Source organism: Schistocerca americana, chromosome 1 (assembly GCF_021461395.2).
Source record: "Schistocerca americana isolate TAMUIC-IGC-003095 chromosome 1, iqSchAmer2.1, whole genome shotgun sequence".
NCBI lineage: Eukaryota > Metazoa > Arthropoda > Insecta > Orthoptera > Acrididae > Schistocerca > Schistocerca americana.
In genome coordinates, this window is record NC_060119.1 from 648715447 (window position 1) to 648734767 (window position 19321).

Genomic DNA, 19321 nt, shown 5'->3' on the forward strand with positions numbered 1-19321 from the left:
GTTGAAGTCCCCACCAACTATAACCGTATGAGTGGGGTATTTATTTGTTATGAGACACAAATTTTCTCTGAACTGTTCAGCAACTATATCATTGGAGTCTTGGGGTCGGTAGAAGGAGCCAATTATTAACTTAGTTCGGCTGTTAAGTATAACCTCCACCCATACCAATTCGCATGGAGTATCTATTTCGACTTCACTACAAGATAAACCACTACTGACAGACACAAACACTCCACCACCAATTCTGCCTAATCTATCTTTCCTGAACACCGTCTGAGACTTCGTAAAAATTTCTGCAGAACTTATTTCAGGCTTTAGCCAGCTTTCTGTACCTATAACGATTTCAGCTTCTGTGCTTTCTATTAGCGCTTGAAGCTCAGAGACTTTCCCAGCACAACTACAACAATTTACAACCACAATTCCAACTGTTCCTTGATCCAAGCACTTCCTGTATTTGCCATGCACCCTTTGAGTTTGCAGCTCACCCCGTACTTTCCCGAGGCCTTCTAACCTAAAAAACCACCCAGTCCACGCCACACAGCCTCCACTACCTGTGTAGCCGCCAGCTGAGTGTAGTGAACTCCTGACCTATTCAGCGGAACCCAAAACCCCACCACCCTATGGCGCAAGTCAAGGAATCTGCAGCCAACATGGTCGCAAAACCATCTGAGCCTCTGATTCAGACCCTCCACCCGGCTCTGCACCAAAGGTCTGCAGTTGGTTCTGTCAACGATGCTGCAGATGGTGAGCTCTGCCTTCATCTCGTAAGCAAGACTGGCAGCCTTCACCAAATCAGATAGTCGCTGGAATCCAGAGAGAATTTTATCAGATCCAAAGTGACACACGTCATTAGTGCCGACATGTGCCACCACCTGCAGCTGGCTGCACCCTGTGCTCTTCATGGCATCTGGAAGGACCCTTTCCACATCAGGAATGACTCCACCCGGAATGTACACGGAGTGCACACTGGATTTCTTCCCCTCCTTAGCCGCCATATCCCTAAGGGGCCTATTACGCGCCTGACATTGGAGCTCCCAACTACCAATAAGCCCACCCTCTGTGATTGCCCGGACCTTGAAGGCTGAGAATCATCCTCTGAAACAGGGCAGGCAGCTGCATCTGGCTCAGCCAGAGACAGTGCCTGAAACCTGTTTGTCAGACGCACCGGGGAGGCTTTCTGATCAGCCTCCGGGGACATCTTTCGGTGCCTGCGACGCCTTGGATCGACCTCCCAATCAACCACAGGCAAGGGCTCAGCCCCACTGTGGGCAGCAACCGGGGCAACCACAGCGGCAGACCAATCTGGAGACAGACGGGTCATGGTTGACATCCCCGTGATACCCAAGTCTGGCTCCCCACAGTGGTGCCCATTGGCAAAAGCCTCAAGGTGCGCGACCGAAGTCAGCTCCGCTTGCAGCTGTGAGCGAAGGGATGCCAACTCAGTCCTCATCCGAACACAGCAATCACAGTCCCTGTCCATTCTAGTCGATGTTGAACAACAGTTACTGAAACACGAGTCCGTGCCTAGATAACGCAAGGGAAACATGCAAAGAATGTATTAACTAACCGGTACAAATGCCTAACGACTGCGCTACAATCTGCCTGAATTTACGATTACAGTAACTAAAACTCGCACCGAGCGAGGTGGCGCAGTGGTTAGACACTGGACTCGCATTCGGGAGGACGACGGTTCAATCCCGCGTCCGGCCATCCTGATTTAGGTTTTCCGTGATTTCCCTAAATCACTCCAGGCAAATGCCGGGATGGTTCCTCTGAAAGGGCACGGCCGACGTCCTTCCCCATCCTTCCCTAATCCGATGAGACCGATGACCACGCTGTCTGGTCTCCTTCCCCAAAAACCAACCAACCAACCAACTAAAACTCGAAATCACACCTCCTACACGAACCTGTCACGCAATTTAAGTAAGAATCTACAAAGTAAACACTAAAGCGCGATGCTACAACTCTCGAATACTATAATACGCCCTAAATTTATGATTTAAACAATGCAAGTACCCAAAAACATGCAAAGAGATTAAGAATTAAACTATGTAACAAATAAGTAAGCTAGGACTATACGACTTGCTGCTGGCAGCTGCTGATCCAACGGCGGCAGGGGGCACACTGGCTGTGACCAACCGACACTGGCCGTTCAAAACAAAAACAGAAGACAGACGACTATGCGAATTTACACTATTCAGGTACTAAAGCGCGATGCTACAACTCTCAAATACTATAATACGCCCGAAATTTATGAATTAAACAATTGCAATTCCCACACATTGCATGGGTTGGAAGGTCACAGATAGTAAGCAAATGTGATTGCAGTGAGTGATCATCCTGGCTATTAATGTCATGGCTTAAGTACACACACACACACACACACACACACACACACACTCACACACACTCTTGTCTCTGTTACATGTGATGACAATTTCATGTAAATGTAGTGCAAGTCCGTTTTGGAAAAGTAATGCCTTCCATCCAATTTGTCCATCAGTTCTTTTGGATGCAGCAAGGGATAACTCTTAGTGACTGTTAGAGGAAGCACATTTTTCTTAAAATTGATGCAGTGCTGGAATCTGTGAGACAGCTTTTTCAGAATAACAAGAAGGGACACCCACTGACTGGCTGCACCGGGTGCTATGGCACCATTGTCTTGCAAGGCAGTAAATTCCTGAGCCACCTGTTCATGAAGTGCATCAGGAACAGGATGAGCCTTAACAAACTTGGCTTTGCGTCCTCCATTGCGACATGGGCAACAAAATTATTTGCTTTGTCTAAACCATTAGAAAACAAATCCAGAAATTCTGCACACAACTTAGCAACACTGTCCCGAGGATCAAAGGAAGAAACAGAAAGCACATATTCCTGGATGCTTAATCCAAACAAATCAAAAGCATGTAGACCAAACATGTTCCCAATTTATTGGGAGCAAAGTACTGTAAATGTCAGTGTCTTTGTGTCAGATTTTGGAAAGTTTCAGGAAGGCTACAAGTGCCCAAACAGAAATGTTGTGGCTGTTATATGTCGCCAGTGTGTGGCATGATGTGCCAAGAAATTTGTAAGTGCTACAGTTCAGCAAAGTCACTGAAACTCCAGTGTCAAGTTGCAAATGGACTGATCGACCAGCAACGGTAAGAGATGCGGATAATTTCTTTTCCTCACGTATCACTGCAATTAAGTCGGGTGATGCTGAGGGAATTAGGTTAGGAAATGAGACACTTAAAGTAGCAAAGGAGTTTTGCTATTTGGGGAGCAAAATAACTGATGATGGTCGAAGTAGAGAGGATATAAAATGTAGACTGGCAATGGCAAGGAAAGCTTTTCTGAAGAAGAGAAATTTGTTAACATCGAGTATAGATTTAAGTGTCAGGAAGTCATTTCTGAAAGTATTTGTATGGAGTGTAGCCATGTATGGAAGTGAAACATGGACGATAAATAGTTTGGACAAGAAGAGAATAGAAGCATTCGAAATGTGGTGCTATAGAAGAATGCTGAAGATTAGATGGGTAGATCACATAACTAATGAGGAAGTATTGAACAGGATTGGGGAGAAGAGAAGTTTGTGGCACAACTTGACCAGAAGACGGGATCGGTTGGTAGGACACGTTCTGAGGCATCAAGGGATCACCAATTTAGTATTGGAGGGCAGCGTGGAGGGTAAAAATCGTAGAGGGAGACCAAGAGATGAATACACTAAGCAGATTCAGAAGGATGTAGATTGCAGTAGGTACTTGGAGATGAAGAAGCTTGCACAGGATAGAGTAGCATGGAGAGCTGCATCAAACCAGTCTCAGGACTGAAGACCACAACAACAACAACAACAACAACAACAACGTATCACTGCAGATGAGTCGGGAGCCTTTCCTGAGTGGTCATTACACCATTGTTTTGCACTGATGACACTGTGGGGCTTTGAAAGCACACTACACGCAGTTTGTGGCTTAAATTTGCATGGAGGAGCAGCAGAAGGAGAGCCTTAAGTAAGCGCACAGTCTGTATATGTCCCTGTTTGCCACCGTATATGATGCATTGTGATGTGGGCATTGAACTGTGTGAAGTATTCATTCCAGTCTTCCATTGTCTTGTCAAAATCTGACGGCACACTCCCAGGACATGTGGGTGGTGGTGCTGCCATTGGTTCTGGCAGTTTCAGAAGCCATCTACCGTGTTATGAAGCGGTTCATCACTTCAATCAGTTGTGCCATTTGTTTACTCTGATACTGAATAAACTGAGTTACATCAACTGCAGGCAGCACAGCATTTGATTGCAGCATGGTAGTCATTTTGAAAAAAGCAATGTGCAAAGATGCGAAACTAATACAAAATACCACAGAAAAAAGGGGGTGCAAAAGCAACAACCTCAGAACCTAAAACATAAGTAGCACAAGCAAAACAAACACAAGGGACACAGAGTACAAGCCCACAACAGAAAAAGTCATGTAAAAGGATGACAGTGAAGTAAGAAGCAACTAGCCTTGAATATTGCCACATGTGGAAATGAAAACATTGTGTAGCCAGATTTTTTGTGTACTACTTTGTACTCAATGGTGGTGGTGGTGGTGGTGGGGGGGGGGGGGGGGGGGGGGGGGAGTGGACTACAGAGTGTTGCAACAGTCGTCATCATAGGAAGCTGAACAGGAGCAGAAATGATTATCAGACATATGAATACAGTAAACACAAGTTATAATGAACTTGTAACTTTCTCCAAGCATTGCGAAGAAACTTTACAAAAGAACAAACAGCAATAAAGTCCTTCTGTTACAAGCAAACTAAAGAGCATTGTGCAGTGTGAGGTTCCCGCAGGAATGTTTATATTTTTAAAATCTTGATAATACGATATATTTATGTTGATATTAAAAAAAATCATTATCAGCTCTCGATATATTGATGGAAGATAAAAATAAACATTCTGGCCTATAAAAATATTGGCCGGACATTGTAAATATACCAATGGTTTGGGAGCTGTATATTTAAGTACTGATTTATTATTAGATATTCTGTACATTAGCAAGCTAGCAGCCTGCTTATCCCCTTACAGCAAGAATTGAAAGGAAAACAATACACATTGACACTTGGCAATAACCACTTTGCTAACAATGGTAACTAAGTAAGTGGCACAATATGAAGTATTCGATGGGTTATTCATTCAGTTTCGTCACATCAGATTTGTCTGGAACACTTCATGTCGACATCCCGTTTTTTCATTTCTGCTAAAGCCAGCGATGTAGCAGTTGTAGTATCAAGATTACATGATGAACATTGCAGTTCCTGTTAGTAGCGCCAAGCACCAGCCGGTCGGAGTGGCCGAGCGGTTCTAGGCGCTACAGTCTGGAACTGCGCGACCACTACGGTCGCAGGTTCGAATCCTGCCTTGGGCATGGATGTATGTGATGTCCTTAGGTTAGTTAGGTTTAAGTAGTTCTAAGTTCTTGGGACTGATGACCTCAGCAGTTAAGTCCCATAGTGCTCAGAGCCAGCCAGCCAAGCACCAATTACGTCAGCATTGTCCCACACACATCTCTGTCTACTGCAAGGACCAGTCTTGTCATTTAGATTTTTGTTCATCTTTTCAGCAACAGGTTTTGAACAATGACAGTGTGAAGAAATAGCGCACTAGTTGCATTTAAAAATTGTTTTTTAATGCAACTGGTGTGCTATTTCCTCACATCTGAAATCTTGTTATTCCATTCACCCCCGCCGTGCGGGTTAGCCGAGCGGCCTAAGACGCTGCAGTCATGGACTGTGCGACTGGTCCAGGCGGAGGTTCGAGTCCTGCCTCGGGCATGGGTGTGTGTGTTTGTCCTTAGGATAATTTAGGTTAAGTAGTGTGTAAGCTTAGGGACTGATGACCTTAGCAATTAAGTCCCATAAGATTTCACACACATTTGAACATTTTTGAACATTCACCGCCCTGACCCCAAGTTCAATCAGACTTCTTCTTTGGGCCACCTATACTTGCTTTACACAGTCAAAGCAATATTTTATCAACAGTCCTAGTTCCGTCTACCAATGAGTGAATTGTTGAAGGTTGACTAAGACTTACGACTATTGAAGACTGCGAGTGAGACTAGGATGTGTTGCAGCCACCAACTATCCTATATTGTGGTGGTAGATGGGACTCATAGTTCGAGACACTGAAGGCATGGCTCATTGGGCGCACATCATTGGATCTGCTGGGTCCCCATGCGACCATTATTGGCATCTGTCAGAACTTTTGCTTCTGTTGTCAACTGTGAGACGCCGCTGTGGGTTGTATCGATCTGTGATCCCTCATTTAAATTGTCATTGACTATTGAAAATCCTTTTGTTGTTGACCTATTGGGCTGCTTAAGTGCTGATTTTTGTGTGTTTAGTTCATCAGGCAGCAGTGCTTCTTGGCATGGATTCTCTCATCTCACTTCTAATTGAGAAGAACAGTGTTCAAACCCAAGTCTGCACTCCCAGTTGTATGTGTTTTACTTTTTCCATAAATAGTTTCATCTACATCTACACAGATACTCCGCAGTCCACCGTACAGCGTGTGATGGAGTACCACTATTAGTCATTTCCTTTCGTGTTCCACTCACAAATAGAGCAAGGGAAAAATTACTGTCTGTATGACTCTGTATTAGTCCTAATCTCTCTTATCGTTGTGGCCCTTACACCCAGTGTATGTTGTAGGCAGTAGAATTGTTCTGCTGTTAGCATCAAATGCTGGTTCTCTGATTTTCTCAGTAGTGTTCCTTGAAAAGTATGTCCCCTCCTCTCCAGGGATCCCCATTTGAGTTCCCGAAGCATGTCTGTAACACTTGTGTGTTGTTTGAATCTACCAGTAAGAAATCTAGCACCCCACCTCTTAATTGATGATTTGATATTTTCCTTTAATCCACCTGGTACAGATCCCAAACACTCTAGCAGACCTCAAGAATAAGTTGCACTGTATGTCCTGTATGTGGCCCTCTGTACAGACGAACCGCAATTTCCTTGACTTCCTCCAATAAATCAAAGTTGACCGTTCGCCTTCCCTACCACAATCCTCACAGGCTCGTTCCATTTCATATCACTTTGCAACGTTACATATAGACATTTAAACAAAGTGATTGTGTCAAGCAGGACACTACTAATGCTGTATCCAAACATTACAGGGTCGTTTTTTCGACTCACCTGCATTAACTTACATTTTTCTACATTCATCACACCAATTAGAAATCTTGTCTAAGTCATCTTGTATCCTCCTGCATTCACTCAACTTTGACACCTTACCGTTCACCACAGCGTCATTAGCAAATAACTGCAGATTGTTGCCTCCCATCCATCAAATCATTTGTGTACATAGAGAATAATAGTGCCCCAATCACGCTTCCGTGGGGCACTCCTGACGATACCCTTGTCTCTTATGAACGTGCAACATACTGGGTTCTGTAACTTAAGAAGTCTTTGAGCCACTCACATATCTGTGAATCGATTCCATATGCTCGTACCTTAATTAACAGCCTGCAATGGGGCACCGTGTCAGATGCTTTCTGGAAATCTAGAAATATGGAATCTACGTGTTGCCCTTCATCCATAGTCCACAGTATATCATGTGAGAAAAGGGCAAGTTGAGTTTCTCATGATCGATGCTTTCTAAAACCATGCTTATTTGTGGACATAAAATTCTTGGTCTCAAGAAGCTTTGTTATATATGAACTGAGAATGTGTTCAAGGATTTTGCAGCTGACCGATGTTAGGCATATTGGTCTGTAATTTTATGGGCCTGTTCTTTTGCCCTTCTTATATATAAGAAGGACCTGTGCTTTTTTCAGTTGCTTGGAACTACATTCTGGGCAAGAGATTTGTGTTAAATGCAAGCTAGGTATCTGGGGAATGTTTGAATAGTTCCATCAAAGTGCCTGCTGTCTTCTTCTTACTCAGCTGAGGGAGTACACTGTCCCTCAACATTGAGGAAACATTTAAGCATCTTCCCTTTTTCAGTGATAGGTGGAATCCACACAAATAACCTGCGCAACGCAAATGAGTTGGTAGGTGAGGGGCAACAGTAGTCGTGGGGGTCCCTCTGCAGGTGGCCACTGTGTTTTTGGGGAGGTGCAGTTCAACAGCTGATGATTGCTCACAAACAGAGCTTGTAAGTGACTACTAATTTCAGCAAACAATTGTATTAACAAGTAATGTCTGTACAAACAATAATTTGACAAGTCAACCTTTTATTATTAAAAACACAGTAGGTTACAGGATAATGCAGAAATTGTAACAGAAGGAGCAATTTATTTTTGTCTGACTTGAAAACCTTTTTTATTTCTTTTGTCACCATGTAAAAATTAGGTTCTTTTACCAAAACACTGTGGGTTTACACAATTTTGTGTCACTAACTTGCTAATGCAATTGTGACAGAATCCTGAAAGAGCCTGTTATTAAACAAACAATGGAGGGCATGTTAGGTCAGTAGCTTACAAAAAGCTCATGCTTGGAATAAAAATAATCATTTATTTCTTCACCTGTATTGTTCCAAATCCATAGCAATTTCAATTCATTACCAATTGTTGACCCTTAAATTAATTAGATTATGCATATGACGGTAAGTAAGGTAGTACATACAATCCATTTTCTCAGGTTTGGAGACAAATGCAGACCTGGCCTCAAATTTAAAGAAAAATTCAAATTCAAAAATAAATTGCTGCATACAAAATATAGCTATCTTGAACCAAACGTAAACTCATGGCGACAGCCATTTTTCATTGAAAACTATTTGAATTTAATATAGCAGTTTACTTAATGAAACTTTCTGGCAGATTAAAACTGTGTGCTGGACTGAGACTCAAACTCGAGACCTTTGCCTTTCGCGGGCAAGTGCTCTACCAGCTGAGCTACCAAAGTACGACTCACGACCTGTCCTCACAGCTTTAATTCTGCCAGTACCTCATCTCCTCCCTTCCAAACTTCATAGAAGCTCTTCTGCGAAACTTGCAGAACTAGCAGTGCTAGGTTCTGAGTTCAACTCTCAGTCTAGCCAGGAAGTTTCATATCAGTGCACACTCCACTGCAGAGTGAAAATCTCATTCTGGAAACATCCTCCAGGCTGTGGCTAAGCCATGTCTTTGCAATATCCTTTCTTCCAGGAGTACTAGTTCTGCATGTTTCACAGAAGAGCTTGTGTGAAGTTTGTAAGGTAGGAGATGAGGTACTGGCAGAATTGAAGCTGTGAGGAAGGGTCGTGAGTCATGCTTGGGTAGCTCAGCTGGTGGAGCACTTGGCTGCGAAAGGCAAGCACACAGTTTTAATCTGCCAGGAAGTTTCATATCAATGCACACTCTGCTGCAGAGTGGAAATCTCATTCTGGAATCAACCCCCAGGCTGTGGCTAAGCCATGTCTCTGCAATATCCTTTCTTCCAGGAGTGCTAGTTCTGCATGTTTCACAGAAGAGCTTGTGTGAAGTTTGGAAGATAGGAGACGAGGTACGGGCAGAATTGAAGCTGTGAGGATAGGTCAAGAGTCATGCTTGGGTAGCTCAGTTGGTAGAGCATTTGCCTGCAAAAGGCAAAGGTCGCAAGATAGAGTCTCGGTCTAGCGCACAGTTTTAATCTGCCAGGGAGTTTCATATCAGCGCATGCTATGCTGCAGAGTGAAATTCTCATTCTAGCTTACTTAATGTCGAAATATCACAATAAGTATGTCAGTCAGTAGTGTGTGAAATCTTATGGGTCTTTAATGCTAAGGTCATCAGTCCCTAAGATTACTCACTAAATAACCTAAATTATCATAAGGACAAACACACACACCCATGCTCGAGGGAAGACTCGAACCTCCGCCAGGACCAGCCGCACAGTCCATGACTGCGGCACCCTAGACTGCTGGGCTAATCCCGTGTGGCCAATAAGTATGACTTAAAAAGTGATAGGCAGTTCATCATGAAGCTGAAGAATGAGACTGTAAAATGCAAGAAAATGAAATGTTGTTATCAAATAGATTCTTTAAAGTCATATAAGAAAAGTCACAGGCAGCCGCCATGCGCACATCTCAATTCCTGCAGTGCAGTGACTCGGCCACTGGCTGTGCCAAAGCAAGCACAGAATGTTTCTCGAAGAACGGATAAAGTGCATGGCTCAGTAGGTAGCAGCAAACTGAGATGGCCAGCCTTCGGAACAGTGTGTTGGACTTGGCCCATGTGCAGAAACACATTATTGTTCTCAATGCTGGGCAAGTTCTGACAGATGTTATCAACAGCATAAAAACAGTCAGCAGTATTTATATTGAATGATGTGTCAGTTATACAGGGTGTCCCACCTAAACTTTTCACAAAAAACTTTCACAGGTATGATTGTAGGGTAGGGGCATAGGAAAGTAAATAATATCGGACATTCTAAACCGTACACAAATTTTGGTTTCAACATGGCCACCCCATGTTACTCCATACGCAATCAGCAACATGAGAAACCACACTAATAATGATGTTGATTGCTTCAAAATACATCAATTACAGCCCAAGAGATTGGAATGTAAAGTTGATGTTTGAAATGGACGAAATGCGGCGCTATTGCACATCCCTAGATGCAAGCACGACCCGCATGTTGCTTGTAATCGCAGTGCGGTTGACGTACTATGATGCAGAAAACACTGTACTTATATAGCAGTATGTAAGTACAGCGTTTACCGCATCGTAATGTGTCAATCACATCATGATTACAAGCAATGTGTGGGTCATGCTTGCATCACGGTATGTGCAGTAGCGGCACATTTCATTCATTTCACTTGTTAACTTTGCTTTCAAATTTATCTGGATGTAATTGATGTATTGTGATGCAGCCAATGCCATTATTATTATGATTTCTCATGCTACTGATGGCGTATGCAATAATATGGGGTGAAAAAAAAGTGTTTAAACCAATATTTGCACGCAGTTTAACATCTGATAGTATTTACTTTCATGAGCCTCTACTGTACATTCATACCCATGCAGGCCATTTGTCAATATCTATTGTGGTTCTGGAGAAATTGGCATGAAAAGTTTAGGTGGGATCTCCTGTGTATAGCAGAACAAAGCATGGATTCACGTGATGGCTGAAGTGTTGCTCTCCAGAGCTGTAAAAGTTAACATTTTGATTTCATGGTGCTATGCCATTATCCCATCTACTTATTATGAAGTGTTCATACTCAATACTTCCCTTGTCATTGTATGTAATTTGTTTAACACATCAGTTTTGAGTAGTGTACTCGGATGTTTGTTCATGTGGGAGGGAAAGAGAGTGCAGGTACATATAATTCCGAAGTGTTATTGATGTTGACTGAATCAGCATTATGAGTATCACACTATAGAAAGTCTTAAAATCTGCAGTAAATGTTAATTCTGCTACAAATTGCAATTATAGTCTACCATATGGAGCTAAGTTTTTTGTTTACAATAGAACTGTAACAACTTATAAAAATACTCTCCATGAGCACTGATACATTTTTCCAGTCTTTGAAACCACTCCAAAAATGTTTCTGCCCCAACTTCTTTAACAAAGTTCATTAGAGCCCAGTTGTATTCTACAGTAGCCTTTTCAACAGATGAAAACAGCTGCCCACATGAAAAAAAGCTACCCACAAATTCTTTTCTTTTTCTTTGGGGCTGGGAAGAAGTTACAGTCCCAGATCAGGTGAATATGATGAGTACAGGAACACTTGGACTACTTCCTTCTCTACTTGTTCAGACACCTGTGTAAGCTGAGGTTTTATGGCTCATATTGGTTGAGAAAGATGGTTCCTCAACTGGAAAGCACCATACAGAAGACTGCCTCTTCATTTTGGGGTCATAATTGTGCATCCATGCTTCATCATCTGTGATGACATGCCCTTTGTCAAATTTTTTGAGCATAAAATGTCACCAATCCATTTCTGTAAGTTTTTGCACTTCTGTCACGGAATGTGACAACCAATGGGCACATCTTTTGGTTAGCCTAATTGATGGTGAACAAAGGTGTGCACCAGATTTGATTCAATATGCAGTGCATAAAATTTGAAATCAGGATAATCTTTGCTGATTTTCCTCACAGCTTCAATGTTTTCTTGGGCCACACCCATTGTGCGGTGACTGGATGAGGTTCATCTTCAAAAGGCTCCTGCCCACTTGAAAATTCGTGAAACCAATTTCTAACTGTTGCTCTAAAAGAGGCAGATAACCAAAAACATGTAGCAGAGAAGGCTGGAGTTCTTCATTCTTCTGCATTTAACTTCTTTACTTACTCATAATATATCATTACACAAAAATTGTGGCACGATAGATCTGTCTTGCACTGTGTCCGACTCAGCACTGTCATCGTCCCCACTCACTATTGACGGCATGGTTTGAAATCCAGGAGTGGTGGAACTGTTGTGCACATGCTCTAAGGGTGAAAAAACAATGCTCGTTCAAAGTGAAATAATCTCATTGTGAGGCTTAAGAGCTGCTAAACTTATGACACAGCTCTGGTGTGCAGTACATACATCCTAAACCTCCCACTCTTTGGACATGTAGCGTACTCTAAACTGTTTGCTTTCACCTCACATAGATGGTAGTTACCTTTTGATGATTGTGTCGCTGGTTCAGAATTACGAATTTTTTTGTGTAATTGGTTTCTTCTTGGTGTACGGTGCTAACGAAATCATCACAGTTGTATTTCGTGTGTTATGTTTATGTGATTGTGTTAGATTCTTCAATTATGTGTTTAAAAAATGGACTGTTGTAGTTGTTTGCACTGAGGGGAGAAAAGTCATGGGATACTGCCTAATATCCTGTCAGACCTGCATAGTGCAGCAACTCGGCATAGCATGGACTCACCAAGTCATTGGTTGTTCCCTGCAGAAATACTGAGCCGTGCTGCCTTTGTAGCCACCCATAATTGTGAGAGTGATGTCGGTGCAGGATTTTGTGCACGAACTGACTTCTTGATTATGTCCCATAAATGTTCGATGGGAGTCATGCTGGGCAATCTGGGTGTACAGATCATTTGCTTGAATTGTCCAGAATGTTCTTCAAACCAATTGCTAACAATTGTGGCCTGGTGGTGACAAGGTGCATTGTCATTCTTAAAAATTCAGTTGTTGTTTGGGAACATGTAGTCCATGAAAGGCTGCAAATGGTCTTACAGTACCTGTACATAACCATTTCCAGTCAATTATGAAACCACCACCATCTTGCACAGTACCTTGTTGACAACTTGGCTTTGTGGGGTTTGTGCCACATTTGAATCCTACTATCAGCTGTCACAAACTGAAAACAGAACTCATCTGACCAGGTCACGGTCTTCCAGTCATCTAGGGTCCAACACAAATGGTCATGAGCCCAGGAAAGGCACTGCAGGTGATGTAGTGCTGTAGGCAAAGGCTCTTACATTGGTCGTTCGTCCGCCGCTATAGCCCATTAACACCAAATTTCCCCCACTGCCCTAATGGATACATTTGTTGTTCATCCCACATTGATTTATGGGGTTATTTCACACAGTGCTGCTTGTTTGTTGGCAGTGGCAACTCTACGCAAATGCCACTTCTCTCAGTCATTAAGTGAAGGCCGTTGGCTACTGCATTGTCTGCATTGCCTGAAATTTTGTATTCTTGGCACATTATTGACACTGTATATCTTGTAATATTGAATTTCCTAAAGATTTCTGAAATGGAATGTCCCATGTGTCTAGCTCCAACTACCATTCCTCGTTCAAAGTATGTTAATTCCCATTGTGTGGCCTCAATCATGTTCAGAACCTTTTCACGTGAATAACCTGAGTACAAATGACAGCACTGCCAATGTACTGCCCTTTTATACCTTATGTATGTGACACTACACCATCTGTGAATGTGCATATTGCCCTCCTATGGCTCTTGTCATCTCAGTCTGTTTTCTTTAGTGTCTATATGTTTTCAGGAATTTGTACACATTCAGTTTTTTAACACTGTTTTTCACATCACCCCATAAAATTATACACTTCCTGCTGTTGTTTAGTGCAAGATGAACCACAGCACTACCTTTCATACTTTGTCTCATGTGCTATATACCAGATAAATTTCTGAAATAACCAATTACCAAATTTTTTATGCAGTAATGATGGTTTCAGGCACTGTATTATGCAAATATATCTGATTATTTAACAGTCACTTTTTATCGTATGTAGTTACATGTACTGGAAAGGATAGTTGCTACTCACCATATAGTGGAGGTGTTGAGCTGCAGAAACGCACAACAAAAAGACTGTCAGAAAGTTTGCTTTTGGCCAGTAAGGCCTTTGTCAACAGTAGACAACATACATACATGCAAACATGTAAATGCAAGTCTCACACACAGTCTGTGTGTGTGGTGTTTTTTTTTTTTTTTTTTTTTTTTTGACAAAGGCCTTGATGGCCGAAAGCTAACTTTCTGATAGTCTTTTTGCTGTGTTCTGTGAGTCAGCATCTCTGCTATATGGTTAGTAGCAACTATCTTTTTCATTATATTGTTACATTCTGTCCTGGATATTCCATTTTTTGGTTTTGTAGTTACATACACCTGTGTTTTCCCTTTAAACTGTTCAGTTTTCACTCTGCTGCTTTGATTTCCCATTCAGTATCAATAAAATGTTGATTATTTTTGTGTAAAGTAGAGATAGAAAGGCTGGCCAGGACTTAAAATTATGAAGATGAAAGTCCAGTTCTGCTGATAAACATTTAAAAATGAAAAGACTATTCATAGCTTTTCAAACTATTGCTTAATTCCTCATGGAGGAAACATAGATAAATTGAGGAGATTAGGAAAGGAGAGGTAGGTCACTCAGAACTCGGGATGAGAGAGATGCACTTTTTTATATAATGCATTCTTATCACAGTTTATGCATCCCTGCACTATTGTTACATGTGATTTTAAATAATTAAACTTTAGACCTCACTGTACATAATAATAAATATTTGAATGTTACATTGTAATGCCTCTTTTTGTAGGTCACGAGATGAAAGACTGTCAGGGACTGGAAAGGGAACTTGCAGATGGTGAAGTAGAGCCTGCATTTTCTGCTGAAGTGGAGTTCATATTTGTGCGTTTGAGCATCTTGCGGGAATACCTGCAACGTGAGCTGGAGATGCCTGGTCTTCCATTTCCGTATGATTTTGAGCGTGCTGTAGATGATTGGGTCTTCATGTGTTTTTTTGTGGGAAATGATTTTCTTCCTCATCTACCTTCACTTGAGATCCGTGAGAATGCTATTGACCGTCTAGTTAATTTGTACAAGAAAGCAGTGTATAAAACTGGGGTAAGTATTTATCATGTATTTGTATAATGCAAGGAATGGTGTAGTAAAGGTTAACGATAGTTCATTTAAGCTTTGAAGTAATGCACTAATAATAAAGATATTTCCTACAAAAATTGTAATGGTGTTGGTGGTGGTGGTGGTGGTGGTGGTGGTGGTATGTGAACATTAGCCCTGTTGTAATATTGGACACAAGTGTTATTGCAAAACAGACTGTGAAGAGCCTACAGGATCTAAAACTTCACACTGTTGGCAACTACAGAAGGCAGTTGTCTGGAACACCTGCAGATTATTTTGTTGACTTCTTGAAGAACGTAGTTAACTTGCTGATAACTTTTGATTTAAACTATTGTCAATAGTGTTTAAAATGAGAGAGCAAATAAATTATGTAAAGAGATACAGGTCTTAACAATTTGAAGGGTTGTTTGAACACTTGAATACTTTTCAGGCACAGTCCTATTGAAGGTGGTGTACTGTTGCATTCCTCCTTCATTTGAACTGACTTACTCATTTAATTATAAATGACGAAGTGATAGGTGACATCTAAAGATTCGAGGACTAATGGGGATCAATCCCAAGACCTGTGGATCCATATTCTGACACTTAATCACTCATTCACCAAGCCACACATTGAGGAAATGAGGATGAAATAGTATAAATTTTCCACTCCACAGCAGAATATGTGATATAACTGAATGTAATAATGTGAAGACCTCGGCTGTAACAATGTTCAGGGACAAGTTTGTTGTTTGAGAAATAATGCATAAAGTTTCAACAAAATCTCATAAATAAAATATTTCAAGTACACAACGTGTTTTTTCTTTCATATAGTCATTCCATGAAGTTTTGGGATTGCAACTGCATGACGACGTCCTGCCAGGATATTTCAGCTGCCAACCATTCATCCATCTTCAGGTGAATGTTTTGCACTGGAGGTTGCTGGTTCACATTGCTAACTTTATACCAGAAATTGGTGCGGAGGTGCATACAAAAGGCAGCTGCTGCATGAGCGACCTCTGTCGAGTTTTGCACCCTCTTCAAATACTGCTCTGTCTGTGGTGTGCAGGAGAGTGCATAATGGTGATACTACTTGCACACTCTCTCGGATTGCAGTTCATGGAGTTAAAATTCAGATGTAAAATTATTAGTCATGAAATTAAGGCTTATTTTATTTTTTAGATATAAGCCACTGTCACAGTAAGATTTTCCACCAAACGTATTTCCACCGATTCCTTAATAATTGAATCCCAGAAGTATCTTGTGAAGGCCAAGATTTCTGTGGCAGAATAGACTACGGGATGTCCTATGGAAATACAGTGCTTGGCTATGACTGACTGGGGCTGTGTGTGATGATCATGTCAGTGCACCTTTCACACACTGTGCATGTTGCTCGATCAATATATACTTTGTCTCTTTGGTACGGTATTCTATAGATTCTAGCTATCTACAGTTCCGGATCACCCTTTGCTGAACCAAGAAGAGCACAGATCTCTGCAGGTTTCCTTAGGAATCTGCCTAATTGGCCAAAATATTGTTTGCACATGGGAAGTTATGAAGATTTTATGGCTCTGTTCTGCTAGAATTTTATGGTCTTCCAAAGATTCACAAAGGTGTTGCATTACCCCTATTGTGAGGAATATGGTGTTCTGATGTATGACTTAGCTAGACATTTAGCATCTGTACCGAGACCTATTGTGGGGAATTGCTTTCACCATATTTGCAACTCTGATGACTTTAAATAGACTGAAATCACTTGGACTCAATAAGACTGACTTATTAGTAAGCATCGACGTTCTCTCTCTCTCTCTCTCTCTCTCTCTCTCTCTCTCTCTCTCTCTCTCTCCCTCTCCTCTCTCTCCCTCCCCACCTCCACAAGGATTCCTGTCACAGTTCATTGCCACCTGCCAGCAGTAAGTTGAAACCCAATATAACAGCCCTATTTCATCATGCCCTTTCCTCAACATACTTCTTATTCAGCAGTGAATTTTTTGAGCAAATTGACTGCGCCATGAGTAGTCCTCTCTCCCCTCCAGAAGCAAACTTTATTATGGAAGTGTGTAAGGAGAGGGCACTTGATTTGACTGAATTTAAACCAAAAGTCTTCTGGCGATAATGTAGACCACCTGCTTCTACATCTACATCGTATGGTGTGTGGCAGAGGGTACCACTCAGACATCCTCCCTACCCTGTTCCACTTGTGGATGGCACACGCGAAGAACGATTACCAGTAAGCGTGTATATTGGCTCTGATTTCTTGAATTTTCTTGAAATGGTTATTGCACAAGATGTATGTGGGAGGTGGTAATATGTTATCTGACTAATACCGGAAAGAGGTCTCTTGAAATTTCAATAGTAAAACCTCTCTATGATGCATATCACCTCTCCAGTAATGTCTGCCACTGGAGTTTGTTGAGCATCTTGATAATGCTCTCAGGCCAAGTAAATGGTCCAGTGATGAAATGCGCCACTCTTCATTGGAACTTCCCCCCCCCCCCCCCATCTCCCCCTCCCTCCCTCCCTCTCCCTCTCCGCCCCCTCCTCCCCCCCCCTCTTGTATTAGTCCTATCTGGTTAGAATATCATAATGATGAACAAAACACAAGAATTTTTCAAACAAGTGACTTATTATAAGCCATTCCCTTTGTGGATGAGTTGAATTTCCTTAAGATTCTTCCTATGAATCTTTATGGCATCTGCTTTTCCTAATTATTTATGTGATCATTCTACTTAAGGTTGCTCTGGATAGTTATTCCTAGATATTTTACAACTGATATTGTTTTGAGCAGTTCCTTTTCAATAGTGTAACTGTACGTCTGCACCCAGTAGCTGAGTGGTTAGCGCGACACTGTCAATCCTAAAGGGCCTGGGTTCGATTCCCGGCTGGGTCGGAGATTTTCTTCGCTCACGGACTGGGTGTTGTGTTGTCCTAATCTTCATCATCATTTCATCCCCATCAATGCGCAAGTCGCTGACGTGGCCTAAAATCAAAAGACTTGCACCCGGCGAACGGTCTACCCGACAGGAGGCCCTAATCATTCGACATTTATTTAGTTTAGTTGTACAGTAGTGGCTTTCTTTTCCCAAACATGCTCAATATCTTACATTTATTTATGTTTATGGCTAACTGCCAGAGCCTGCACCATTTATCAGTCCTTTTCAGGTAATTCTGCAAATTGATACTATCTTCTGGCATTGCTGTTTTGTTAACAGAGATTTTTGTCATCTGCAAATAGTCCTTAAGGAGCATCCGAAACTTTGTTAGCTCATTTACACACATTGTAAACAATAACAGTCCTATCACACTTCCTTATGGTGCTCTGGAAGTTAGGTTTACATCTGTCAATTTTGTTCTCTTAAGAGTGACGTGTTGAGTTCTGTCAGCAAGGACTCCCCCGTCTTCCCTCTCCCACCTCTCCCCCCTCTCCCCCCCTCTCCACCCTCTCTCCCCCTCTCCCCCTCTCCCCCATCTTCCGCCCTCTTCCCCCTCTCCCCCCTCTCCTCCCTCTCTCCCCCTCTCCCCATCTTCTGCCCTCTTCCCCCCTCTCCCCCCCTCCCCACTCCACCCTCTCCCCTCCCCCCTCCCCACTCCACCCTCTCCCCTCCCCCCTCCCCCCTCTCCCCTCCCCCCTCCCCCCTCTTACCCCTCTTACCCCTCTCACCACTCTTACCACTCTCCCCCCTCTCCCCCTCTTACCACTCTCCCCCCTCACCCCCCTCTCCGCCCTCTCCCCCTCTCTGCCCTCTCCCCCTCTCCGCCCTCTCCCCCTCTCCCACTCTCCGCCCTCTCCCCCCACTTCCCCCATCTTCCCCACACTCCCCCTCTCCCCCCTCTCCCCTCTCCCCCTCTCCCCTCTCTCCCCTCCCCCCTCTTCCCCTCTCCCCTCTCGCCCCTCCCCCCCTCCCCCCTCCCCCCTCTCGCCCTCCCCCCCCTCTCCCCCTCCGCTCCCCCTCTCCCCCTCCGCTCCCCCTCTCCCTCCCTCACCTCCATCCCACCTCACCCCCTCCCCCCCTCTCACCCTCTGCCGCCTCTCCCTGCTCACCCCTCTCCCCCCTCTCCCCATCCGCTCCCCCTCTCCCTCCCTCACCGCCATCTCACCCCCCTCTCACCG

At 43.0% G+C, this 19321-nt stretch overlaps 1 protein-coding gene across 1 annotated transcript in view; it reads left to right on the top strand.

Annotated features, from left to right (window-relative positions):
• LOC124608105 (5'-3' exoribonuclease 2 homolog) overlaps positions 1-19321 on the top strand; it is a 419776-nt gene that overhangs the window by 70275 nt on the left and 330180 nt on the right. The window contains exon 7 of the mRNA XM_047139960.1: positions 14909-15216. Within this exon, the coding sequence (XP_046995916.1) occupies positions 14909-15216 (308 nt within the window). The remainder of the gene's footprint in view (positions 1-14908; positions 15217-19321) is intronic.